This window comes from Macaca mulatta, chromosome 18 (genome assembly GCF_049350105.2).
Source record: "Macaca mulatta isolate MMU2019108-1 chromosome 18, T2T-MMU8v2.0, whole genome shotgun sequence".
In the NCBI taxonomy this organism is placed as follows: Eukaryota; Metazoa; Chordata; class Mammalia; order Primates; family Cercopithecidae; genus Macaca; species Macaca mulatta.
Genome location: NC_133423.1, coordinates 1,632,354 through 1,659,974, shown reverse-complemented (window position 1 = coordinate 1,659,974; position 27,621 = coordinate 1,632,354). Strand labels below are relative to the sequence as shown.

Here is a 27,621-nt window from a genome sequence, read left to right as displayed (position 1 = left end):
ACTTTGGTAAGTCCAGGATTATGCTGGCAACAGTGGGGTGAGTGCCAAAGAACGGTAAAAAAGCATGCACCTCTCCAGGGTGGTGGAAACGTGGTCATCGTGTGGTAGAACACACACAGGGCTCCTTGGAGAAATGGCTGATTCTAGAACCAAGGCAGGAAATACCCAGGCTGAGCCTGGAGCGTCTGGTACTGCCAGAAAGTAAGGAATTGCTCAAAGCCAGCCAACAAACAGAAAAAGCTGCCTGCGTGGCAGGGGGTGTGTGAGAGGGACACAGAAGCCAACTGGAAAAGCTCCCTGTGGTGAATGCTGGAACAGTATGAGCCGCAAAGTCGGTCGCCCTGGATTATAGCCCACAGTATGAAACAAATATGCAGGAGTCCAAACTGATAGGAATAAATAAATGAATGGGAGAGAAAGATCTCCCATGCACAAGAATTCCTGTGCAAAAGGATCACGTGTGTAGCTACTGAACCCACAAGTTGGGAAGCATAATTCCTCCTCCTCTAGATGTGGGCTACGCACGAGGACTTCCTCCCAAAGAGCATGGTGTGAAAGGGGGAAAGGAGGAACTGGACGACCTTAGTCAGGTGAGTAAGGTCAGCATCAGCAGTGAAAAGCCGCGTTGCTAGACGCAGCCCCCACAGGATGTGATCAGCAGCACCTCACCTTCATGGTCGCCCTCCCCAGCCCCACAGCCCCAGTCTACTCGTGAGAAAATCACCAGACAAATCAAATTGAGCGATGTTTTACAAAATACCCGACCAGTACGTCTCAAAACTGTCGAGGTCATCAAAAACTGGGCAGGGCCAAGCAACTGTAACAGCCAAGAGAAGACATGAAAACTAGATGTGACGTCCGGATGGGACCTAGGACAAGACAAGGACTTTAGGTAGGAACGAAGGCCGTCCGAGTCACGTATGGATTTAAGCTTTTAAAAATGGAACCTGCTGCTTGCTCAGATTTTATTGACAACTTGAAGAAACACTGTATATATGCACCCTTCAGAAAATTACCGAATAAAAGTTCAGATATGTTTAAGTGCTTTGTCCTTTTTTGTGATTATTTTACAATAGTGGTTTAACCAGTTTCTTCTTTGTGATATTTGGCCTTTAGTATTTATCTTGTAATTGTATGGGAGACACAGGGTCACTGTAGACGGTAGCACAGCTTCAGATCTCACTATAGATCACCCAGTCATATTTCCTCTGCAGAACAAGGTGACAGCTCCAGGTGGTATGGTCTTCCTTTAACTTGTGTCCTTGTGAGATTGGAAAAATGTTAAAAATGTTAGGGAAGAAAAGTGCTTTTCTAGGCACAGGGTCATCATGACCATCTGTGTGGTATTCCGGTGAGTGCCAGCATTGCAGCCTCCCGTTTCACCCCCAGCTGGCTGTGCCTTCGCTGGAGAGGCCTTGGGTGTTCTGGGACCTGCAGTGGAAGGAAGCAAGGACGGGCTTCTCTGCTTCACTTTCAGGAAAGTTGGAGACCCATGTCAGACACTAAAAATCAAGGTTGAGGAACAAACATTTTAGCACTGTTAAATATTGCCTCGTTAAAGACATGTAAGCTGACTTCCAGAAGTGCTTCAATAAGAAAATAAAATGTCCTCGTATATGTAGAGTGTTTGAAATGTGAGTGAATACGGAGGGAAGAGTTAACAGTTTGGGAGGGGCCTGCCTCTCCTGGCTAATGTGAGTGGATCGAGAGGGAACACTGAACGGCTCCATGGGGGTCTCTGCTTCACTGGCTTGCGCCGTCCTCCGCATTGTTCCCTTCCCTACCTCTCTCCGCTTAACAAGACAAGTCCTGCAGCTGGAATCGCTGTCCTCAGTGTCCCACAGTGATAGCACAAAAAGATTTAAGGAAACCGGCCTAAAGAATATCTGCACCACGTTTCCGTTTCCTTTATTGCCAGAATTCAGTTTCGAGTTCCTCGGGATTGAATTGATTGTAGAGGTGATGCATGTATGTGATTCTCCATGTAAATAAATCTAAAATAAAGTCCTGAAGCAAATATTGCCGTGATTTCTGCATCTACAGAACTTGGCTCACAGGAATACTCTTTGATTTAATTAATTTAGTATTAACCTATTTGCTGCTTTCAGGTGATTTGCATTTTATATGTGAATAAATGGTTGAGAGGCACACTAGTAACTTCAGGGAGAGAGCGACTCTCTTTCAACTCAGAGCCCGCTTGCCCTGCAGCCGTGAGCTCACCAGGCTGTCCAGGGCCCAGAGAGTCCTGACACGGATTGCTGAGAATGTGTCCCATTTGTGGTTTTGCCGTGTCTTCAGAATTCCACTCAGCTTTCCACTTTTAAATCATTTTAAACAGGAGATTTTCAGCTTTCATGTATTCAAGAAATGAGTCTAAATCGGTGAGCACAGCGCACCTGGACCTGTGCGGGGTACTGAGGTTCTGGGAGGGAAGGAGCCCGGACCTGGGAGTGTTGGTCCCTGGAACGCAGCGGAGGCGCAGTGCGAGTATGTCCTCTGCCGGGGAAGGGGAGGGGCACACAGTGCTCTGATCAGGTGGTCAACGGGGCCTTCTGGAGACCTGGGGTTGAGCCGAAACTAAGACCGCAGGGTGGAGAGTGATGCGGAGGGCCTGGCCGCAGGCAGCCAGCACTCCACACACACCAGGAGCATGAGAGCCCCGGGGCCGGGCCAGGGGGACAGTCAGAGAATGGGTCTCTAACAAATGTATTTGACACTGAGCTAGCTGCCGTCAGTCCCCATAACTGTCTATTGTTGGAAGCTAATCCCCAGTCTTGCTCGGACAGCTTGATTCTGAAGTTGGGAGTTGTAATGACAGGTTGTCTTTGCTGGATCTGCATGTGGGCCATCTGGTTGGCTGGCCATGCAGAACTCCCACCCGCCTGCCCTCATTGCTTGGAAAACCCTGTCCCACTTCCTCGGGATGCTGTGGGTTTTACATTGGGAGGGAGCTTACGTACTAGGAAGCCTCAGGATGCTGTGGGTGTTACGTTGGGAGGGAGCTTATGTACTTTAGGAAAGTGTATATTTTAATCTCTCAAACGTCTTTAGGAAGATAATAGACTCAAACTCATCAATCCTTTGCAGTTTTCTTTTAATTTCTACATCTGCTGTCCCTAGATGTAAGTTATTTCTAAGAGCCTTCCAAAAAGAACGTCATGACTATATTTCAGATGTACAAAGAGAATTCGCTAGGCTGCCTTCACCTAGTCAAGTCCCCACACTCACCTGCTGCAGAGCTGCAGAGCATGAAATAAGATATGAAAGCTCCAAACCAAAACTGGAGAATCTGCCGTGTCCATGGGAACCAGCGGTTCCTCTGATGTATCTTCAGTAAGGAGGACCAGGTCTGCATGAAGTCCTGAGTACTTAGGTATGAATTCAGGAGCAAAGATTCTAAAAGTACTGCATATCCTCGCTGAAATTATTTTTCTTGTAGTTATTTCATCCGGCAAATATATATATATATACACACACACACACACACATATATATATATATATATATTTTTTTTTTTGAGATGGAGTGCAGTGGTGCGATCTCAGCTCACTGCAACCTCTGCCTCCTGGGTTCAAGCTGTTCTCCTGCCTCAGCCCCCCGAGTAGCTGGGATTACAGGCATATGCCACCATGCCTGGCTATGTTTAATTTTATATTGTCAAAATTCGGTCCAACAATAGGCAAGTTACATTAGAACAGTAATTCAAGCATCTATATCTTATGAAAAATTTGGATATTCTTTTTTTCTGGTTGGCATTATATAGAGTTAATCCTCAAGGTGATTACAAATTAAAAACAATTAGATGGAATGCTAGGCTAGGTATAAGAAGTTAAACTGATTTTTGTTATAAGCTACTGTTTGCTCAAATGGATTGTGAAACCGAGCGTAAACTAAATAATAAACAGATGTGAGTCACCAAATATAGAAAGCTCAGTCCTGACTGCAGTGGGGCACCAATGAGATGACAGGGTGTTCACGGAAAGATGCAATTTACAGGTCAAAATGTAATCGTAACCTTTCACTGTGTGAATTGGAAATTAGCTTTGGGAGCATTGGCATCATTTACAGCTTGTGGGGAAGAAGTTTTATTGGAAGAAGCAATGGTAGAGCTACACCCTCACTTCCCACTGGAGACGGCGATGCCCAGGTGCCGCCTCCCTCCCTTACGATGGGTCCCTGCTGACCCCCGTGTGCCTTTTTTGGTAATGTGGAGCGTGTCGCTGATGCCCTCAATTACGGGACTGCATCATCCCCAGCACAATTTTAGACTCTCTGTGTGCTTAGTAACATGCGGGAAAGTCAGAGAGGGAGTTCTAATTCAAGCCCTGTGGGTGACACGCTATTGAACATTTAACACAGGCATGGGATTCCAGAGTTGTAGCGTCCGTAGAATGGCAGCGCCGTCCGACCTCTAACCCAGTGTCAGAATTGCAACAGCGAGGGTTGACATCTGCCACCGTTACAGCACACCACCCCAAATGTGGGGCGCAGAACCATTCCAACATTCTCCCGGGTGCATCCTCGGGGCACAGTCAGGCAGCTCCCATCAGTAGGAGAGGGTTCCGACCCTGATGCCACCTCAGGCAGGGGCGATGGGGCCAAGTGGATTCAGTCCTGGCCACATCAGCACTTCCTCAGTGAGTATGCCCTTTCCTCATTTCCAACAAAGCATGAAAATTACAAGCAAAGAATTTCCAGACAGCAGTTTCTCACAGTATTTGGCACACATTAGGCATTGAATTTGCTCCTATTTGTGTAATTTATCTTCTTACTAAGACACTTAAGCAAAACAGACCAAAGTCAAAATTTGCTAATTCCATTTATTTTCAGCAAAAGGAAGATGTATCAATCATGCTTGAGAGTGGGAAGCTTCAGGTTTATAAAGGTGAAATGCTAGGTGCCTCCCAGAGCAGAACGTTCTCAGCACTCAGCAAAGTTAAATCTAGTACTTCAGCCAGGGTCAGACAGGCCTGAAGTATGGTGGAGACTTGGGGATTTTGATTTAGTCTTGCTTTATGTTTTATGTCTTCTGTTAAGTTTTTAAGTTTTAAATTATTATGGGTACATAGTAGTACATACTTATGGGGTACATGTGATATTTGGTACAAGCGTACAACATGCAATGATCAAATCAGGGTAATTGGGATGCCCGTTGCCTCCAGCATTTGTCGTTGCTTTGTGTTAGTACGATTCCCGTTCCGTTCTTAGTTATTGTAAAATATGCACTAAATTCTTGTCAGTTAAGGTCACCCTGTCGTGCTACTGAGTGCTGGATCTTCTTCCTTCTATCCGACTGTATTTTTGTACCCATTCACCAGCCCCCTTTGTTACCCCTATCCGTGATATCCCCGATATCCTTCCGGACTCTGGTAACCATCATGTTACACTGTATCTTTGGGAGTTCAGCGTTTTTTTCTTAGCTCCCACGTAAGGGTGAGAAGACCCAACGTTTGTCTCTCTGTGCCCGGCTGATTCACTTAGCGTAACGGGCCCCTGTTCCATTCACACTGTTGTAGATGAAAGGGTCTCATTCTTTGGTGATGGCTGAATAATATTCCATTGTGTATACACCACGTGTTCTTCATCCGTGCATCCAGTGAGGGACACTGCAGCTGATTCCATAACGTGGCTACCGTGAACAGCGCCGCAGTACACGCGAGGGTGCCGAGAGCTCTTCAGTGTCCTGATTTCCTTTCTTTGGGGGATATTCCCAGCAGTGGGATTGTGGATTATATGGTGGCTTTGTATTTAGATTTGGGGGTAACCTCCGTGCTGCTCTCCAGAGGGCTGCACGAATTTATATTCCCAACAACAGTGCTCCCTTTTCCCCACCTCCTCCCTCGCCAGCGTTTGTGATTGCTGTCTTTTGGGTAGAAGCCGTTTTAACTGGGGTGAGGTGATATCTCATTGTAATTTGTATTTGCGTGTCTCTGATGATTAAAGGATATTGAGCATGTTTTTGTATACCTGTTGGCCATTTGTGTGTCTTCTTTTGAGAAATGTCTGTTCAGATCTTTTGCCCATATTTTAATTGAATTACTCAGTTTTTTCCGATTAAGTCGTTTGAGAATCTATAATAATCTTATAGATTCTGCTTATTAATCTCTTGTCAGTGGGTAGTTGGCAAATATTTTCTCCCATTTTGTGGGTTGTCTCTTCACTTCGTTGATTATTTTCTTTGCTGTGCAGTAGCTTTTTAGCCCGATGTGGTCCTGTTTGTCCATTTTTGCTTTGGTTGCCTGTGCTTTTGAGGTCTTACTCAAGAAGTCTTTGCCCAGACCAAAATGCCCTGGAGTATGCCAGCCTATTAGGCCCATTTCCAATTTGATTAGTGGTTTTAGATACCAAGCAGGTGTTTCCCCTATAAGGATGTCTTTTAATTTTTCAGTCCACCCACAGATACAGTTTCAAGCAGAAAAGGGTTGAGGTCTGACTCACTCCTGGGGTGTAATTCTTCAGCCAGCGCTGTGGGCTGAGACCAGACCCTGCCCCACGTCCCACTACCTGGAGGACCAACAGGTGCTGACCAGGCACCCAGCAAATTGCACTGGCGCTTACCTGCAGGGTTAATTAATAAGAGGGAAGGCTGCTTTTCCCTTAAATACGGAAACGAGTTGCCTCACTTCAGAGTGTTGCTTATAGAAAAATAGTAGTTCTAGACCATTCAGTCTTCTTAGTTGCTAATCTAATACGTAACACTTTGCTGTCCCTGAATTTATAAATAGTTACCTGTATGGTCTTATTTGTTTAAATGAAATTTGTATTTCTAGATGATAAATTTGGGCTGAGGAGAAATTCCAACACTGTACATAGTCATTCCTCCTTCAGAAAGCAGGTTTTGAAGTGTGTTCAGCAGCTGGGGCTGTGGAGTAAACCAGTGGGGCTGGAGAGCCATGTGGGGAAAAGGAAGGCCATGGCCGAGGTCAGACCCGGTCCCTGCTGGAAAAGGGAACCCACAGCCCCTGCGCCCCTGAACCCCTCTCCCAGGTTCTGGGAAGGAGGGACCCCAGATGCCAGAGGGCACAGGTTATTTGTATGACGCGTTCTCTCCTCCCCAGTCTAGAGCGGGACCAGTTGGTACTATCCTTGGAAATAGAAAATGGCGCCTCGGAGCACTTCTGCTCTCTGGGATGCAGATGAAGAACTTGAGAAAAGGTGTTTGACTCTCCCATCTCTTATGCCTTTTCTGTAGAAGTGCACATTGGATTTTGTAACTGAAATGACTACAAATTATAGGACAGTAGTTATAATCTCCCTCTCAATACTGCTTTTCCAGAATCATTCTATTCCATATATCACAAGCTCACTTTACTTTGTAAACTTCTTAAAGTATCAGAAATTTATAAAAGGTAAATGCTGATAGATTCAGTACACATCATTTAAAACTGTGTAAATATGTGTGTTGGCCTGTTTGTCTATTTATTTCCTTAACTAGAGCCTAAAAAATGTTTGGTAAGTCACCTGAGGTCACATGATAGGGAAGGAGCGGGGGCTTTTGCGCTGCGGTCCTCTCTAAAGCTTGCCTGTGGGGCTGGATCAGTGGCAGTGGCACCTGGGCAACCCTGAAAAGGAGGGACAGGTGCCTGTCACCTCCACGCAGCATCGGTGACACCATCGTGATCCCTGGCTTTGCTACCGGCACTCCCCACTTGCACACAGTGTCTCCAGAGCCAGAAGAGACTTGGTATTAGGGTGTTTTCCATTATCTCTGCACACTCCCTCCCCCACACATGGCGTTAGGGTGTCATCTCTGCACACTCCCTCCCTCACACATGGTGTTAGGGTGTCATCTCTGCACACTCCCTCCCTCACACATGGTGTTAGGGTGTCATCTCTGCACACTCCCTCCCCCACACATGGCGTTAGGGTGTCATCTCTGCACACTCCCTCCCTCACATGGTGTTAGGGTGTCATCTCTGCACACTCCCTCCCTCACACATGGTGTTAGGGTGTCATCTCTGCACACTCCCTCCCCCACACATGGCGTTAGGGTGTCATCTCTGCACACTCCCTCCCTCACATGGTGTTAGGGTGTCATCTCTGCACACTCCCTCCCCCACACATGGTGTTAGGGTGTCATCTCTGCACACTCCCTCCCTCACATGGTGTTAGGGTGTCATCTCTGCACACTCCCTCCCTCACATGGTGTTAGGGTGTCATCTCTGCACACTCCCTCCCTCACACATGGTGTTAGGGTGTCATCTCTGCACACTCCCTCCCTCACATGGTGTTAGGGTGTCATCTCTGCACACTCCCTCCCTCACATGGTGTTAGGGTGTCATCTCTGCACACTCCCTCCCTCACACATGGTGTTAGGGTGTCATCTCTGCACACTCCCTCCCTCACACATGGTGTTAGGGTGTCATCTCTGCACACTCCCTCCCTCACATGGTGTTAGGGTGTCATCTCTGCACACTCCCTCCCCCACACATGGTGTTAGGGTGTCATCTCTGCACACTCCCTCCCTCACATGGTGTTAGGGTGTCATCTCTGCACACTCCCTCCCTCACACATGGTGTTAGGGTGTCATCTCTGCACACTCCCTCCCTCACACATGGTGTTAGGGTGTCATCTCTGCACACTCCCTCCCTCACATGGTGTTAGGGTGTCATCTCTGCACACTCCCTCCCCCACACATGGTGTTAGGGTGTCATCTCTGCACACTCCCTCCCTCACATGGTGTTAGGGTGTCATCTCTGCACACTCCCTCCCTCACACATGGTGTTAGGGTGTCATCTCTGCACACTCCCTCCCTCACATGGTGTTAGGGTGTCATCTCTGCACACTCCCTCCCTCACACATGGTGTTAGGGTGTCATCTCTGCACACTCCCTCCCTCACATGGTGTTAGGGTGTCATCTCTGCACACTCCCTCCCTCACATGGTGTTAGGGTGTCATCTCTGCACACTCCCTCCCTCACATGGTGTTAGGGTGTCATCTCTGCACACTCCCTCCCCCACACATGGTGTTAGGGTGTCATCTCTGCACACTCCCTCCCTCACATGGTGTTAGGGTGTCATCTCTGCACACTCCCTCCCTCACACATGGTGTTAGGGTGTCATCTCTGCACACTCCCTCCCTCACATGGTGTTAGGGTGTCATCTCTGCACACTCCCTCACACATGGTGTTAGGGTGTCATCTCTGCACACTCCCTCCCTCACATGGTGTTAGGGTGTCATCTCTGCACACTCCCTCCCCCACACATGGTGTTAGGGTGTCATCTCTGCACACTCCCTCCCTCACATGGTGTTAGGGTGTCATCTCTGCACACTCCCTCCCTCACACATGGTGTTAGGGTGTCATCTCTGCACACTCCCTCCCTCACATGGTGTTAGGGTGTCATCTCTGCACACTCCCTCCCCCACACATGGTGTTAGGGTGTCATCTCTGCACACTCCCTCCCTCACATGGTGTTAGGGTGTCATCTCTGCACACTCCCTCCCTCACACATGGTGTTAGGGTGTCATCTCTGCACACTCCCTCCCTCACATGGTGTTAGGGTGTCATCTCTGCACACTCCCTCCCTCACACATGGTGTTAGGGTGTCATCTCTGCACACTCCCTCCCTCACATGGTGTTAGGGTGTCATCTCTGCACACTCCCTCCCTCACATGGTGTTAGGGTGTCATCTCTGCACACTCCCTCCCTCACATGGTGTTAGGGTGTCATCTCTGCACACTCCCTCCCCCACACATGGTGTTAGGGTGTCATCTCTGCACACTCCCTCCCTCACATGGTGTTAGGGTGTCATCTCTGCACACTCCCTCCCTCACACATGGTGTTAGGGTGTCATCTCTGCACACTCCCTCCCTCACATGGTGTTAGGGTGTCATCTCTGCACACTCCCTCACACATGGTGTTAGGGTGTCATCTCTGCACACTCCCTCCCTCACATGGTGTTAGGGTGTCATCTCTGCACACTCCCTCCCCCACACATGGTGTTAGGGTGTCATCTCTGCACACTCCCTCCCTCACATGGTGTTAGGGTGTCATCTCTGCACACTCCCTCCCTCACACATGGTGTTAGGGTGTCATCTCTGCACACTCCCTCCCTCACATGGTGTTAGGGTGTCATCTCTGCACACTCCCTCCCCCACACATGGTGTTAGGGTGTCATCTCTGCACACTCCCTCCCTCACATGGTGTTAGGGTGTCATCTCTGCACACTCCCTCCCTCACACATGGTGTTAGGGTGTCATCTCTGCACACTCCCTCCCTCACATGGTGTTAGGGTGTCATCTCTGCACACTCCCTCCCTCACACATGGTGTTAGGGTGTCATCTCTGCACACTCCCTCCCTCACATGGTGTTAGGGTGTCATCTCTGCACACTCCCTCCCTCACATGGTGTTAGGGTGTCATCTCTGCACACTCCCTCCCTCACATGGTGTTAGGGTGTCATCTCTGCACACTCCCTCCCTCACATGGTGTTAGGGTGTCATCTCTGCACACTCCCTCCCCCACACATGGTGTTAGGGTGTCATCTCTGCACACTCCCTCCCTCACATGGTGTTAGGGTGTCATCTCTGCACACTCCCTCCCTCACACATGGTGTTAGGGTGTCATCTCTGCACACTCCCTCCCTCACATGGTGTTAGGGTGTCATCTCTGCACACTCCCTCCCTCACACATGGTGTTAGGGTGTCATCTCTGCACACTCCCTCCCTCACATGGTGTTAGGGTGTCATCTCTGCACACTCCCTCCCTCACATGGTGTTAGGGTGTCATCTCTGCACACTCCCTCCCTCACATGGTGTTAGGGTGTCATCTCTGCACACTCCCTCCCCCACACATGGTGTTAGGGTGTCATCTCTGCACACTCCCTCCCTCACATGGTGTTAGGGTGTCATCTCTGCACACTCCCTCCCTCACACATGGTGTTAGGGTGTCATCTCTGCACACTCCCTCCCTCACATGGTGTTAGGGTGTCATCTCTGCACACTCCCTCCCTCACACATGGTGTTAGGGTGTCATCTCTGCACACTCCCTCCCTCACATGGTGTTAGGGTGTCATCTCTGCACACTCCCTCCCCCACACATGGTGTTAGGGTGTCATCTCTGCACACTCCCTCCCCCACACATGGCGTTAGGGTGTCATCTCTGCACACTCCCTCCCTCACATGGTGTTAGGGTGTCATCTCTGCACACTCCTTCCTCTCACACATGGTGTTAGGGTGTCATCTCTGCACACTCCTTCCTCTCACACTTGGTGTTAGGGTGTCATCTCTGCACACTCCCTCCCTCACACATGGTGTTAGGGTGTCATCTCTGCACACTCCCTCCCTCACATGGTGTTAGGGTGTCATCTCTGCACACTCCTTCCTCTCACACATGGTGTTAGGGTGTCATCTCTGCACACTCCCTCCCTCACATGGCGTTAGGGTGGCATCTCTGCACACTCCCTCCCTCACATGGCGTTAGGGTGTTATCTCTGCACACTCCTTCCTCTCACACATGGTGTTAGGGTGTCATCTCTGCACACTCCCTCCCTCACATGGCGTTAGGGTGGCATCTCTGCACACTCCCTCCCTCACATGGTGTTAGGGTGTCATCTCTGCACACTCCTTCCTCTCACACTTGGTGTTAGGGTGTCATCTCTGCACACTCCCTCCCTTACATGGTGTTAGGGTGTCATTGCTTCACACTTCCTTCCCCCACAGTGCCCAGCTGTGTCAAGTTCAAAGCATGAGAAGAAAGGAAGCAGCTCTTCACCCTCAGACATTGGAAAGTCATGCTGGAGGTATTCTGTGGTCAGACGTGTGGGGAATTGCTTAGAAAATCTGATTTTAAAAAAGGTTCCTGGTCTGCCTGTGAGTGCATGTCTGGAGGGCTCCTGTGAGAAAGTGTGAGGATGGAGCCCTGGTGTCCTCTTGGTGGCCTTGCTGTGCTGACTGTCCACCTCGTGCCCTCACACCTCATTTCGCAAATCCCCACTGCAGCTCTGAGTGGTGCCTCGGCATGGCTGTTCTGTAGACGAGGACCCTGGGGTTGCAGAGGTGCAGCCATTTGCCCAGGGTTTGGTCCTAACCTGAGCAGCTGGCCACAGAGCCAGAGCTCTGGAGAACTTTGCTGTAGTCTCTCTGAGAGCGTGAACTTATCCTCACAGGAACGTTCAGAAGGCCCTAAGATTGACTTAATGTCCTGGACACTAGACAGAATTTAAAATGTTCCTGAAGTGACTTGAGTTCTCAGAACCCAAGATTTTAAAACCGTTTGTTTGCTAAGAGTGAGGTAGAGGTTAAAACTGAAGGCAAGGACATGCTCATCAGAAGAGGGGCGTGAGAATGAGGTGGTGGTTTGAGAAGAGGCCTCGCCCAGGCCGTGAGGTGCTTCAGTGCTGTTGGTGGCGGCAGGCCTGCAGAACAGAGAGGAGACCCCGAAGGAAGCGGCTGTGTTTCTGGGCTGTCCTGCAGTGGTGTGGGATGTTGGAGAGAGCATGCTCTCCATGGTTACTGTGCTCTCCATGGTTAGCGTGCTCTCCGTGGTTAGCATGCTCTCCATGGTTAGCGTGCTCTCCGTGGTTAGCATGCTGTCCTTGGTTAGGGTGCTCTTCATGGTTAGCGTGCTCTCCATGGTTAGCATACTCTCCATGGTTAGCATACTCTCCGTGGTTAGCGTGCTCTCCATGGTTAGCATGCTGTCCTTGGTTAGCGTGCTCTTCATGGTTAGCGTGCTCTCCATGGTTAGTGTGTTCTCTGTGGTTAGCATGTTCTCCGTGGTTAGCATACTCTCCGTGGTTAGCGTGCTCTCCATGGTTAGCGTGCTGTCCTTGGTTAGTGTGCTCTCCATGGTTAGCGTGCTCTCCATGGTTAGTGTGCTCTCCGTGGTTAGCGTGTTCTCCGTGGTTAGCGTGTTCTCCGTGGTTAGCATGCTCTCCGTGGTTAGCATGCTGTCTTTGGTTAGCGTGCTCTCCATGGTTAGTGTGCTCTCCGTGGTTAGCGTGCTCTCCATGGTTAGCGTGCTCTCCATGGTTAGCGTGCTGTCCTTGGTTGGTGTGCTCTCCATGGTTAGCGTGCTCTCCATGGTTAGCATGCTGTCCTTGGTTAGCGTGCTCTCCGTGGTTAGCGTGCTCTCCGTGGTTAGCGTGCTCTCCGTGGTTGGCGTGCTCTCCGTGGTTGGCGTGTTCTCTGTGGTTGGCGTGTTCTCCGTGGTTGGTGTGCTCTCCGTGGTTAGTGTGCCTTTAGCTGCATAATAGGATTGGTATACCCTATTTTTCTAATTAATATCTGGTAGGGAGGTTCCTTTTATACAGACAGACTTTTATCAGAAAACAATACTTTTTGTCATAAAATACTGTTCACAAAATATTAACTCTAAAAATTGCTCTTCCACTTGTGATTGTTAAATTTTAATAAATCAATAAATAATTACCAATAAGAATATGTTCTGTTTATGAGTACCTGCCATATGCCAGGGAACCACTCATGTTATTTTGGCCTCAAAACAATTTGGAGCCATTTTTCCACTCGACAGAAGAGGAGCGTGTTCCCAGCAGAATGGCGGCCTGGCCACAGAAGTGCCGACTTCCACACTTGGCTTAGAACCCAGGCCTGCTTTCTCCTTGTCTATTTGGTCTCCTTTAAACTTGCAAAGATTACATGTAGACACATTAATAGAGTTAATTACTCACCAGTTTATCTCTTATTTTAGAAAAATAAATACAGTAAACATGAGATTCAAACTATTTCCCCTTTCATGGAGTCCATGGAACTGGGAAGGGAGAAACCTTGAAGGGTCGGGTCACTTGCTCCCTGCCCCCAGACTGATGGGGTGAGCTGCATTCTCGATTTTAACACCATCTGGCTCTAGGGAGCAGTTAACACAAATTGTAAAGAAAGTCTTTATGATCCATCATGGTCTTTATTTTAAAGAATAATACCAGGCCAGGCGCGGTGGCTCACACCTGTAATCCCAGCACTTTGGGAGGCCGAGGCGGGCAGATCATAAGGTCAGGAGATCAAGACCATCCTGGCTAACACGGTGAAACCTCATCTCTACTAAAAATACAAAACAAATTAGCCGGGCGTGGTGGCGGGCACCTGTAGTCCCAGCTACTCGGGAGGCTAAGGCAGGAGAATGGCACGAACCCGGGAGGCAGAGTTTGCAGTGAGCTGAGATCATGCCACTGCAGTCCAGCCTGGGTGACAGAGCGAGATTCCGTCTCAAAAAAAAAAAAGAATAATACCAAGTGACTTTGGTCATATTGCTTAGGATTACTCTAGAACAATGTTATTCAAACGTATATACTTAGCCATGAAACCAAAACGTTCTGAACACCTAAGTTTTTCTGCAGCTGTCCCATGTTGGCGAGCTTTCTGAGCACCGCCGTGCTGGCTTGCCCGCGTGCAGCTTTCCTGAGTCAGTGGTGGCCTCAGGCGTTGCTGTCTCCCACAGGTCGCTCTGGTGCAGTGGACAGAGAGTGTGGGCCTCACACTGGTCAGCAGGGACCTCACCTCCATGCAGCTGAAGACGCCCAGCGGCCAGGTCCTCAGCTTCTGCATCCTGCAGCTGTTCCCCTTCACCTCGGAGAGCAAGCGGATGGGCATCATCGTCAGGGTGAGGCTGCGGCGAGGGTGCCGTGCCATGGCTCCGGACATTTCGTTTTCAGGCCTTTCAGACACAGATTTTCCCAAAAGAAAGTTAAATATTTACTCAAGTGCTTTATGCTGTTACAGTTTTTTTGTTTTTGTTTTTGTTTTTTGTTTGTTTGTTTTTGAGACAGAGTCTTGCTCTGTCACCCAGGCTGGGGTGCAGTGGCCGGATCTCAGCTCACTGCAAGCTCCGCCTCCTGGGTTTAGACCATTCTCCTGCCTCAGCCTCCCGAGTAGCTGGGACTACAGGCGCCCACCACCTCGCCCGGCTAGTTTTTTGTATTTTTTAGTAGAGACGGGGTTTCACCGTGTTAGCCAGGATGGTCTCGATCTCCTGACCTCGTGATCCGCCTGTATCGGCCTCCCAAAGTGCTGGGATTACAGGCTTGAGCCATACAGTTTTTTTTTTTAATGAAATCTAAGCTAATAATCTATGTCTGAGAAGCCACTGTGTCTCTAGTGAGATAAAATAACTCTCCTAAGTCAACCTAGCCAGAATCAATAATGTGGAATTTATTTATTTTTTGAAATCAACAACTAAAGCTGTTTTGATTTCAACAAAAATAAGATGCCAAAGAGTTTGACTTTTGAACATTGATTTATGACCATAAAGTTGCCAAAATGTACCTTAATTTTTTTTAGCAAACACCAAAATCATGTCTTGGAAGTTGACTAAACAATGAAGCATTCAATCCAACTGTAAAAGTTTAAGAGAATGGATGCAACCCAAATCATACTCATTAACACATTCAGACCTTCAGCCCAGCATCTCAGGACGCACAATCATGTTCTCAATCCTGACGGCACTAGTGCTGAAGAGCGGGACTAGCCCTCTGTGTAGAAACACGTGTGAGTAGCTTACCACACAGGAACACGTTCATAGGAACTGCTTTTTCCATTATGTGTTTTATTAGACTAGCAGTTATTTGCACCAAGCAATGCAGCCTAAATGTGCTTCTGTTTATTCCTGTTCTGTGATAGGATGAATCCACGGCAGAAATCACATTTTACATGAAGGGTGCTGATGTGGCCATGTCTCCTATCGTGCAGTATAACGACTGGCTGGAAGAGGAGGTATGTGAATGATTCTTCACATGGTTCACAGTGTTTTTGTGAACTTTATTGAATAGATGACAGAAAAAGGATATCCTTTCCCCAGCTTGTAGACACTGGTATCATTGGATAAATTGAGCTGTCAAAATGTCAAACCAGATGCTGATGGGAACCACATAGGTTGTCAAACACAGTATCATTTATACTAAATTATTTTAAATGCTTACAGTTCTCAATTTCATAAAGGAGAAAGGACAGGAGTCCTGTCTATTTATTTATAAATAGTTTAATTTTTTTTTTTTTTTTGAGACAGACACTCTCTGTCAGCCAGGCTGGAGTGCAGTGGCGTGATCTCGGCTCACTGCAACCTCCACCTTCCAGGTTCAAGCCCACCTCCTAGGTTCAAGTGATTCTCCTGCCTCAGCCTCCCAAGTAGCTGGGACTACAGGCACATGCCACCAAGCCCGGCTAATTTTTTTTTGTATTTTTTAGTAGAGACGGGGTTTCACCATGTTAGCCAGGATGGTCTCTATCTCCTGTCCTTGTGATTCACCCGCCTTGGCCTCCCAAAATGCTGGGATTACATGCATGAGCCACCATGCCCAGCCAATAGTTTACTTTCTATGTGAATAACAATCATTTTGTTTTGTGGGTGAGTGCATGTCGGTCTATACAAGTAGGTCCTTTCAAAGAATATTTTGTTTATAATAGTGAGAAAGAGAAGGCATTATCAATCATTCATTATTCTGAAATAATACTTTATATGTAATCAAAGTTATATTTTAATGTATTTCTTTTGTAACATAAATATTTGCAAGGACATTTTCATTAGAATTTTAACCTGATGCAAATTTGTGCATAAGATTCACCTAAAATTAGAACATAAGATACAAATAAGAAGCAATTCCATATTTCATTAAATTCTCCTGAAGTAACCAGGATTTGTGGGTCGTCTCATGAGGTGGTTTTGTTTATCGTTAAGCTTATGTATAAATCAGTGGTTGGATTTCCGAGGAAAACAGACTGTTGGCATTGCAGTCAACATGGCCCTTTTTGCCGTGTGCGTGTTGCTGTTGGAATTCAGAGCCTCTCCTCCCACCCTGGGACCTCAGAGATGGTCTGTCCGTGCAGCCTCCACACCCCGACGTTCACAGTGGTATTGGTAATATGAATCAATGTCTCCTTCAGGGTTCTTTCATTTAATCAGGGACATGAATAAATTAAACTCCCTGAAGACCTAGTAAAATGCCATAAAAATTACTTTTGGTCATAATGACGTGCAATTATTGTAAAATACTTGTTTAATTTATTTAGCTTTATGAGGTCAAATCAATAAATGTCTTGCAACAGACAGATAATGTCATATGTTTTTCACAAAGATAACTTTATTAAAAATTCTATGTACATTTATTTTCTCAGCATTGTATTTTCTTTCCTTGGAATAGATTGTTGTCCCTTCATCAGTGTCTGTTGTGGTACTACTGTAGTGTGAAAGCCTTTCCTTTTATTACAGACTAAACGAGGCAGTAGGTTCTTCGAGCGCGTTGTTCCGCTTCCTTCAGGCTCCTCTAGAGCTGAATTCTTGGCTGTCAACTTGTGTTCTCCAAATGTTTAAAAAAAAAAAAAATTTCCATGATCACATAACAGAACCAGTTTTTGCAAACCTGAGATGTAAGAATATGTAAGTCTGTGAATAGACTTAAAATAGTGATGTTCTGAGCCGGGCACGGTGGCTCAAGCCTGTAATCCCAGCACTTTGGGAGGCTGAGACGGGCGGATCACAAGGTCAGGAGATCGAGACCATCCTGGCTAACACGGTGAAACCCCGTCTCTACTAAAAAATACAAAAAACTAGCCGGGCGAGGTGGCGGGCGCCTGTGGTCCCAGCTACTCCGGAGGCTGAGGCAGGAGAATGGCGTAAACCCGGGAGGCGGAGCTTGCAGTGAGCTGAGATCCGGCCACTGCACTCCAGCCTGGGCGACAGAGCCAGACTCAGTCTCAAAAAAAAAAAAAAAAAAAAAAAAAATAGTGATGTTCTGGATAGCTGGAGGTGTTGAGGTGATTGGCTTCCTTCCCTCTAAACACAAACTTGAGTTAGGCCCTGGACATTGTATCGTAAAGGAAACAAGCACAGGTGACCCTGAACAACACGAGGGTCAGGGGCTCCAACCCCTGACACAGTTGAAAATCAGCCTATCACTTCGGACTCCCAAACACATAACTACTCACAGCCTTCTGTCAACCGAAGCCATACCAGTAACAGGGATAGATTGATTATCACAATGTGTATGTTACGTGAATTGCATTCTGCATTGTTACAAGAAAGTAAGTTAGAGCAAAGAAAGTGTTATTAAGAAAATCATAAGGAAGAGAAAATGTATCTACTCGTCAGTAAGTGGGAGTGGGCCATCGTAATGACCTTCTGACCTTCTTCCTCACGGTCTTCATGTTGAGGAGGCTGAGGAGGAGGAGGGGTTGGTCTTGCTGTCTCAGGAGGGCAGAGGCAGAACAGGTGGAGGAGGTGGAAGTGGAAGCAGGAGGCGCAGGCTCATTCCACATAAGCTTTACTGAAAAAAATTTGCGTAAAAGTGGACCTGTGCTATTCAAACCCATGTTGTTTAAGAGCCATCTGTAGCTAAAATTGGGAATGACGAGGTATAATGGATGACAGCCTTGCCTTTGTAATTCACAGTAATTGTCACCTCCTTTGTCTCCTGTAACACATGACCCTATAGAGGTCACTATTCCGATTCCTGAACAGGAGACGGGAAGAGACACAGCTGTTGGATGCATGAAGAGGGGTGCTAGACCCACACCTCTCCTCCAGCCCTTCCTGCCATCCCTGCAGCCTCCAAACCAACGTCAAATCCAATCAACTGGATGAATTAAAAAGAAATTGCAAAAAATCTGTAGAGTTCAATAATGTTTATTTGCCTACAAATTAACCTGGATCAGCAGATAGTACACTGGCTTCATTAGAGTGGGGCCTCCCATGCGCAGGGCTGCCTGTTGCCCAGGAGAGATGATGGGTGATGACAGGGTCTCTGCGCGTGACTGGGGGCTGTGATGTGCATGCGTGCACCGTGATGTGTTTCCAGGCGTACGGTGTGCCTGGAGGTTTCTCAACACTTCTCCTGGGCAGTGCCGAGAACGGTCAGATGCCCAAAGCCCCAGCTCTCCGGGCCGCAACTGCCCATCTCTGGCTTTCTGTTGCTGCCTGCGGAGCTGGCCTCTCTGCTGCACGTCCACCCTGAGGGCTGGCGGAGCCTTCCTTAGCGGCACTGTCGCGTTTCCTCTCCCGACCATGCAGACTCTCAGTGTTCAGTGCAACCTTGCACAAACCAGGTTTACTAGTGTTTGATCTTCTTTTCCGTAAACAAGTGTAGCTAATTAACTTCTTTAGGATATCTTTGCTTAAGTGTCTGCATTATCAACGTTCACATTTTTAATGTTTTAAGTGTACATTGAAAATAATGTTTGTGATTCGTTGTTCTCTAGCTATAATGTAGAGCTCTCTTCTCCTTGGAGGTTACCAAGATAGCCTCTAGAAGACCTCTCCTCTCGCCGGGGATCACGGTGGCGGGCGGGTTTGCAGCTGCACCACCTCTGCGGGGCTCACTGTGGGCCGTAGCTGAGTTGGGAGCGTCCACCTGAGCTGCAGAAAGTTCCTGCGGCTTCAGGAAGATGTGATTACCACTGATTTCTTTGTATTATCAACCCTAATGCCAGAGGCTGCTAAACCTGCCAGAGATAGGAGCTTTATAAACACTGTTAAAATTTGGAAGAGTTCCTCAAATTTGAAATTTAAGAGGGAGTCAACAACAACTGGATGGAGAGTCCTAAGCAGCCAATCTTTCAGGACCTTCCAGGACACAGAGAAGCCCTGTCTACAGGGAGGGTTGCCGTTAAAGCATCTTAAAGTATGTTAGCCCTAATAATTGCTAGGCCGGGCGCGGTGGCTCACGCCTGTAATCCCAACACTTTGGGAGGTCGAGGTGGGCGGATCACGAGGTCAGGAGAACGAGACCATCCTGGCCAACATGGTGAAACCCCATCTCTACTAAAGATACAAAAAAATTAGCCAGGCGTGGTGGTGTGCACCTGTAGTCCCAGCTGCTGGGGAGGCTGAGGCAGGAGAATGGCATGAACCCGGGAGGCAGAGCTTGCAGTGAGCCGAGATCACACCACTGCACTCCAGCCTGGGAGACAGAGCAAGACTCCATCTCAAAAAAAAAAGTAGAAACTGCTAGATTCAAAAATTGATAGTTTGGACAGTTATATAGCTTGGTGTTCATTACTTTGTTTTTTTAAATGTACTTTTCATAAAACACACCACAACTTTAAAGCTTAGGCACACCTCACCCAGCACTTAGTAATCAACTGTAAGGTCCCTGTGTGTCCCTGGAAGAGGGCCCCACTGTCCTGAGCCCTGTCCTGGTCCACACAGCAGAGCGGGGTGGGGTTGTCTCCTGGCAGCCCCAGCACCCCCTTAGCTGTCCGGGAGCCCAGCACCCTCCAATCCCTACCTCTTGTCTGCACCCCCCAGACGTTGGCCCCTTGACCAGGACTGTGTGTGCTCACAGCTAAGTCGCGGACCCGCCTGGTCCCCCAGGAGACCCACCGGTGCCCTCCTGCCCACTTCTGCCCAGTTGCCCACACCGCCTTGTGCCAGGTAGGAGGCCCACTGGTGCCCTCCTGCCCACCTCTGCTGGGTCGCCCACACCGCCTTGTGCCAGGTAGGAGGCCCACTGGTGCCCTCCTGCCCACCTCTGCTGGGTCGCCCACACCGCCTTGTGCCAGGTAGGAGGCCCACTGGTGCCCTCCTGCCCACCTCTGCTGGGTCGCCCACACCGCCTTGTGCCGGGTAGGAGGCCCACTGGTGCCCTCCTGCCCACCTCTGCTGGGTCGCCCACACCGCCTTGTGCCGGGTAGGAGACCCACTGGTGCCCTCCTGCCCACCTCTGCTGGGTCGCCCACACCGCCTTGTGCCGGGTAGGAGAGTGGGCTGGGTTTGTTTCTTCACCCTGCCCTGCAGGAACACGTGCTGCTTGCGTCTATTCCTGTGGCCCCGCGAGGCCTGTCCCGCTGGGTGTCCTTCACGTCACCACAACCATGTGAGGGAGGAGCTGTTTTCACTTTGCACACAAGGAAATGGCATAGAAAGCGCAGAGTTCCAGAACCGGCTTCTGCAGCTCTCCAGATTCTCTCTGCTGGCTATGTGGAAGTGCAGGGTGTAGCTATTGACTATGAGCATTCTCGTCCAAGCCTTTTAAAACCTGACCCTTGTTCATGTAAAAGCAGCATGGCACCTGTCAACCTCTTGTGGACATCAGGGTCTACTTTTTAAGTGCAGGTTGAACTTCCAGGACTGAGATGTGTGTCACTGGTATGAGCAGTTTAACTTTGAGAGTGTTACCTCCGCACAGGTTTGCTCCTGCACCACCCCTCTGGGAAAGGTTTGCACCTTGTCCCAGAGAGCCTGTTTCTTCGCCCCATCACCAGCTAAAACTGCTGCACTTTTACCTCGATTTGGAAAGTCGTATTTTTTTGACGCCTTCCCTGACCATGAACACGGTTAGCCCTGTTTCATGTGCCCATTGCAGGCATTTCCATGTCTTGCTTCAACACGCACATCAGGCCCCGTGACTCCTGCAGGGTTCCCCCCTGCTCTGGAAGCCGGAATGCAGGGTGAGGCTCATGAGCTTTGGGATCTGGCCGTGTCCCCACCAACCCCAGCTCTCACCGCGGCCCTGCACTCAAAGTCCCCTCCATCACTGACTGCACTTACTGCATGTGATCGGCTGCCGTGCGAGGCCAGTTAAATGCATGTTTAAAATAGAGCAACAAGAACTTACACAGATTCACAGGGTTAGTCCCAGAACAACACTCTTATGAGCCCATTTCTATTAAAGAGGAAACAAGCACAGAAAAATTAGGTCATTTGCCCAAAAACACAGAGTCTGTGGTAGAAACAGTTTTCAGGCCCAGCCATCTGGTTCTAAATCCGTGGTATTACAACATGCCAGGGGGGTGCACCTCTCCCCCAGTGCACACCAGGAGCCCTCCCTGGCACCAGGTGCTCCCCTCGCCCCGTCCCCAGCACTGCCACGTGCACCCTCCGTGTGTGCTCGTTACATGCAGTCTGGTGTCCACACTCTGGAGTGGTGGTGTTTAAGGAATCAGTGTGTTTTTTTGAAAAGCCCGTGCTGTGGTAAAAGGAAGCTCTGCTAGGCACCAGGAGAGTCCAGGCAGAGGCGCCCCAACTCCATCCAGTGTCTTTGCCTCTCAAGTGAAGGGGTTAGTAGGATTCGAGATACCAGACAGGTCGGGAGGTTAAAAGGATGCGTTGTATATAAAGGTGTCCCTCTGCTGAGTCGTCTCTGGTCTTGGTGATGAAGGTGGGCACAGGACATGAGGGCAGGGCACCAACAGTCAGAGTGTGGTGCTACCCTGGCCCCACACACGGCTGCAGGGGCTCTGTGGGGCCCACCTGTGACTCGGCCTCTCCTTTTCCAGTGCGGAAACATGGCTCGCGAAGGACTGCGGACCCTCGTGGTTGCAAAGAAGGCGTTGACAGAGGAGCAGTACCAGGACTTTGAGGTGAGCTGACTCCCCGCCATCTCATCCTCCTACGACGTTTCCTTCCTTCTGCTTAGCTCTTTCTGTCTTTGTATGAAATTAGAGCTGGGACTGCTGTAGCCTAGGAGTGAAGGCAGCTTCACTCAGCAGGAGCATGGGGTGATCCTCTCTGCATTTCTGTTTCCACCACTTCTCCAGCCTGCTGGGAAAGGAGTGTCACAGAAGCAAAGAAGTGCCAGTTTTCTTAGAATTGTGCTTGATAACTCCTAAGTGGTCACAGTCCAGTCGAGTTGAGTACACATAGAGGATGTGCACACAGGCGCCTCCCCCACTGTCCCCAGAGCCCGTGCAGTCCAGCTCTGTGGAGTACACACGTGGAGCATGTACACACGTGGAGCACGTACACGTGTGCACACAGCCGCCTCCCTCTCTGTCCCCAGAGCCGATACACTCAGGCCAAGCTGAGCATGCACGACAGGTCCCTCAAGGTGGCCGCGGTAGTTGAGAGCCTGGAGAGGGAGATGGAACTGCTGTGCCTCACCGGCGTGGAGGACCAGCTGCAGGCGGACGTGCGGCCCACGCTGGAGATGCTGCGCAACGCCGGGATCAAGGTACCGCGGGCTCACCTCTGCTGGTGCGTGCTGCTTGTGCTGAAGCAAACTGCTTTTCCTTGGGCACGCTGATTTGTGAAACTCCTGTGGGGTCGTGGTTGTGAGCAAGCTCTGTAAGCAAAGCTGCCCACGAGCTCCCCTCCTTCCTTAGGGACGTCTGCGCACACAAGTCCCCACGCCGTCCCTGCCCCAGACCTTCCTCTCCACACCTCTTCCCTCTTTGGATACCCTGGCCTTTTTGAAGAGGAGCCCTGGTCCGAGCCCTGGTCCCAGCCCTGGCGATGTCAAACTCTCACATGCCATTTCCCAGGGATGGTTATGTACCCCCCGACAGGACGCATGGGGCCAGTGCCCATCGCCCTGGCCACTGCCGGCCAGGCGTCTGCAGCCATTCCTGGGTTGGCTGGCACTCATGCCCTTGCCCCCAGCCTGTCACAACCCTGCACCTGGCAAGGCTGGGCCACTGTGTTCTCTGTGTAACGTGGCCTCCTCCTGCAGGGGCCTGTGTGCCTCCCCTGTGAGCACTCACAGCTCCGGGTACGTCCAGTGTGACAGCACGTGTTCTGTGAGGATGGGAGTGCGTGAGAACTCAGGCCTCATGTGGGCTTTGGCTTCATTCTTGGTTAAATTGTGCCAGATTTGGAATCATCTCGTGCTTCAGGGCATATTAGAGTTGAGAATATAGAATATTCAGACATGCACTACATCCATTTTATTGATGTTTTTGAAGAAATAATGCATCCACATTGTCACAAACTCAGAAAGCACAAAAGGACACCCTATGGAAGCCGCTTCTCACTGCTGGGCTCAGCGGCAAAAGCCTGCCCCAGAGATGGCTGGACATGCAGGGCAGGTGCAAAGCTGCTTGTCCTCCCTCTGGCTCTTCGTTCTTTCCCAGCACCTTCTCCGTAGCTGGAAGACACCCCCTCCACCTCGGCTGTGTGGCTCATGCCCCCACCCACACCATGCTCCCAGCAGCAGTGTCCCATCTCCAACAGGCAGTGCCCACCTTCCCCGTGCTCCCCAAGGCAGTGCCACATCTCATCCAGCTGTGTGGTCCTTGGCAGTTTAAATATGGTGTCTGTGAAATGTGTTTCCTTTGGATGGGAGAGGTTAGGCATCCTGGCCATGCTTCTTGGTGGCTTCCCCCAGATGCTGTGTGGCGGGGCCCATGCTCCCTGCCTGCCGACCTGCTCTCTGGCTCTTTCACTTACTGATGTGTCCTCTTCCTACACAGGGGAAATTAGCACCTGTGGTGTAAGTTTTATTTTTCAGGAGCTTTCCTCACATGTTCTCATTGAAGCCAAAAGCTCAACGCAGATTGGTTAAGATAATTTATTTTAGCATTACCTCAAGGACCTGGGGCTCAGAATGGAAAAAAGTGTAACTTAGTTTTCAGAGAAAAGCTGTATATCTAGACTAGAGGGACGGAACTGAAGGACAGTGTCAGAAGTCAAAGCTTTGCCAACTTCAGATAAAAAATACATCCCTCTAGCTTCGATGAAGATGCTGTGCCATGGACAGAAAATGGGCAACTGTTTTCCTTGCTGTCTAGAGGTCTGCATGGTGAAGAGACTTGTAAGATTTAATGTCCATCTGAGATCGCAGTAGGAAGTGTGTCATGAGGCTGTATTATATCCATCTGAGATCACAGTAGGAAGTGTATCATGATCACAGTAGGAAGCATGTCATGATCGCAGTAGGAAGTATGTCATGATCACAGTAGGAAGTGTGTCATGATCGCAGTAGGAAGTGTGTCAGGAGGCTGTTCATATCCGACTGAGATCGCAGTAGGAAGTGTGTCATGATCGCGGTAGGAAGTATGTCATGATCGCGGTAGGAAGTGTGGCATGATCACAGTAGGAAGTATGGCATGATCTCAGTAGGGTGTCATGATCGCAGTAGGAAGTGTGTCATGAGGCTGTATCATAGAGATCGCAGTAGGAAGTGTATCATGATCGCAGTAGGAAGTATGTCATGATCACAGTAGGAAGTGTGTCATGAGGCTGTATCATATCCATCTGAGATCGCAGTAGGAAGTGTATCATGATCGCAGTAGGAAGTATATCATGATCTCAGTAGGAAGTGTGTCATGATCGCAGTAGGAACTGTGTCATCAGGCTGTATCATACCCGTCTGAGATCGCAGTAGGAAGTGTATAATGATCGCAGTAGGAAGTGTGTCATGATCTCAGTAGGAAGTGTGTCATGAGGCTGTATCATATCCGTCTGAGATCGCAGTAGGAAGTGTATCATGATCGCAGTAGGAAGTATGTCATGATCTCAGTAGGAAGTGTGTCATGATCACAGTAGGAAGTGTGTCATGAGGCTGTATCATATCCGTCTGAGATCGCAGTAGGAAGTGTATCATGATCACAGTAGGAAGTGTGTCATGATCTCAGTAGGAAGTGTGTCATGAGGCTGTATCATATCCATCTGAGATCGCAGTAGGAAGTGTATCATGATCGCAGTAGGAAGTGTGTCATGATCTCAGTAGGAAGTGTGTCATGATTGCAGTAGGAACTGTGTCATCAGGCTGTATCATACCCGTCTGAGATCGCAGTAGGAAGTGTATAATGATCGCAGTAGGAAGTGTGTCATGATCTCAGTAGGAAGTGTGTCATCGCAGTAGGAAGTGTGTCATGAGGCTGTATCATATCCGTCTGAGATCGCAGTAGGAAGTGTATCATGATCGCAGTAGGAAGTATGTCATCTCAGTAGGAAGTGTGTCATGATCACAGTAGGAAGTGTGTCATGAGGCTGTATCATATCCGTCTGAGATCGCAGTAGGAAGTGTATCATGATCACAGTAGGAAGTGTGTCATGATCTCAGTAGGAAGTGTGTCATGAGGCTGTATCATATCCATCTGAGATCGCAGTAGGAAGTGTATCATGATCGCAGTAGGAAGTGTGTCATGATCTCAGTAGGAAGTGTGTCATGATTGCAGTAGGAACTGTGTCATCAGGCTGTATCATACCCGTCTGAGATCGCAGTAGGAAGTGTATAATGATCGCAGTAGGAAGTGTGTCATGATCTCAGTAGGAAGTGTGTCATCGCAGTAGGAAGTGTGTCATGAGGCTGTATCATATCCGTCTGAGATCGCAGTAGGAAGTGTATCATGATCGCAGTAGGAAGTATGTCATGATCTCAGTAGGAAGTGTGTCATGATCACAGTAGGAAGTGTGTCATGAGGCTGTATCATATCCGTCTGAGATCGCAGTAGGAAGTGTATCATGATCACAGTAGGAAGTGTGTCATGATCTCAGTAGGAAGTGTGTCATGAGGCTGTATCATATCCATCTGAGATCGCAGTAGGAAGTGTATCATGATCGCAGTAGGAAGTGTGTCATGATCTCAGTAGGAAGTGTGTCATGAGGCTGTATCATATCCGTCTGAGATCGCAGTAGGAAGTATGTCATGATCTCAGTAGGAAGTGTGTCATGATCGCAATAGGAAGTGTGTCATGATCGCAGTAGGAAGTATGTCATCATTGCAGTAGGAAGTGTGTCATGAAGCTGTATCTGGTTTCAGAGTAATTGTTCATGTAGAAATTCAAAATGACAAGAGAACAATTCTGACTCAGAAAGTTTAGATTACTAAACTTAATTGTATTGTATAGCCAAAAAGTTGAATAAAGAAGTGTGATTAGCAGATGAGCTGGGTGTGGTACTGTGTGCCTGGGATCCCAGCTACTCGGGAGACTGAGGCGGGAGGTTCAGTCGAGCCCCAGAGTTCATGGCAAGACCCATCTGTAAATCGACACATGAATGAGTGACCAGATGACCCCTGCATTTCACTGTAACTTTTTAGTAAACTTCACCTCAGTCTACTTCTTACTTTATATGTGCTAGACTATTAGTATATTAAAGTAGTGAATATCCCTTGTATTAAAATTTGGATCTTTACATCAATTATTTGCTAAATTATATGACTTTGTCGAGTTTTGCTCTTTATTCTGTACATTATGTAAAGTCTGACTTCAGATGTTCCTCTGAAACTCGAAGGTGATTTTCAGCGGGACCTCACTGCATTTCCTGAATCCCACTCAGGTTGCCGCAGTGCTAGTTCTTCTTCAACTTTGTCACAATAATGTGTCATAATCTTAGGTCCAATAAATGAATATAAGTCTGTAAAATAAATACAAAGCACAAATCTTAGACATTGAGAGAGCCACAGGTGGAGCGTGCTTAAGCAGATAATCGGTACACTGTTGAAGCTGTTTTTCTGCTTCCTGTTTCCAAAAATGCATATTTCAATATAATACATACGAAATCTGAGAAATTCAGCTAATGAGAATATTACTGGAATTTCTTTGCTGTTATATATATCAAATATCCTGATATCTATTAAGTATCCTGATATTTTATTGTCTAGGGATACATATACACATAAGATGTGCATGGGTATGCAATTTTTAAATGTAAAAGTGCTACTATTTAACATGTTTTATACGACATAAACAACTTTTGGCTTGACTATGGGCCAGTTACCCATTGAACCTCCGTTTCCAACTTAAAAACTAGCAAACTGCAGTAAAGGTCTTCCTGAGCCTCCCAGCCTGGCAAACTGTGACTGTGTGCTTGGTGTGGAATGCTGTGTGGACAGCGCCTCTGACACTCACAGCTATCCTTATTAGACTTAGCCTGCGAGTGCCGGGCCCAGGTGTTACTCGCGTGCCTCCAGATCTCAGCTGCTGTATCTACACATCACTGTGCTCTCACTTGTTCCACCTTAAGCAAGTTCACACACCGTTTAGTTGTGGTTGAATGTGTGTAGCGTGACCTTGT

General features: G+C 48.5%; 1 protein-coding gene across 29 annotated transcripts in view; it reads left to right on the top strand.

The window, feature by feature from the left end:
* Window positions 1-27,621, top strand: part of ATP9B (ATPase phospholipid transporting 9B (putative)) — a 295,624-nt gene that overhangs the window by 233,116 nt on the left and 34,887 nt on the right. For all 29 annotated transcript variants that reach the window (XR_013408181.1, XM_077974850.1, XM_077974843.1 and 26 more), the window contains 4 exons: window positions 14,395-14,556; window positions 15,573-15,665; window positions 22,161-22,244; window positions 22,664-22,834. Coding sequence is in view for 28 of the 29 variants with exons in the window: in XM_077974850.1 (XP_077830976.1) it covers window positions 14,395-14,556; window positions 15,573-15,665; window positions 22,161-22,244; window positions 22,664-22,834 (510 nt within the window). In the remaining variant the exon portion in view is untranslated. The remainder of the gene's footprint in view (window positions 1-14,394; window positions 14,557-15,572; window positions 15,666-22,160; window positions 22,245-22,663; window positions 22,835-27,621) is intronic.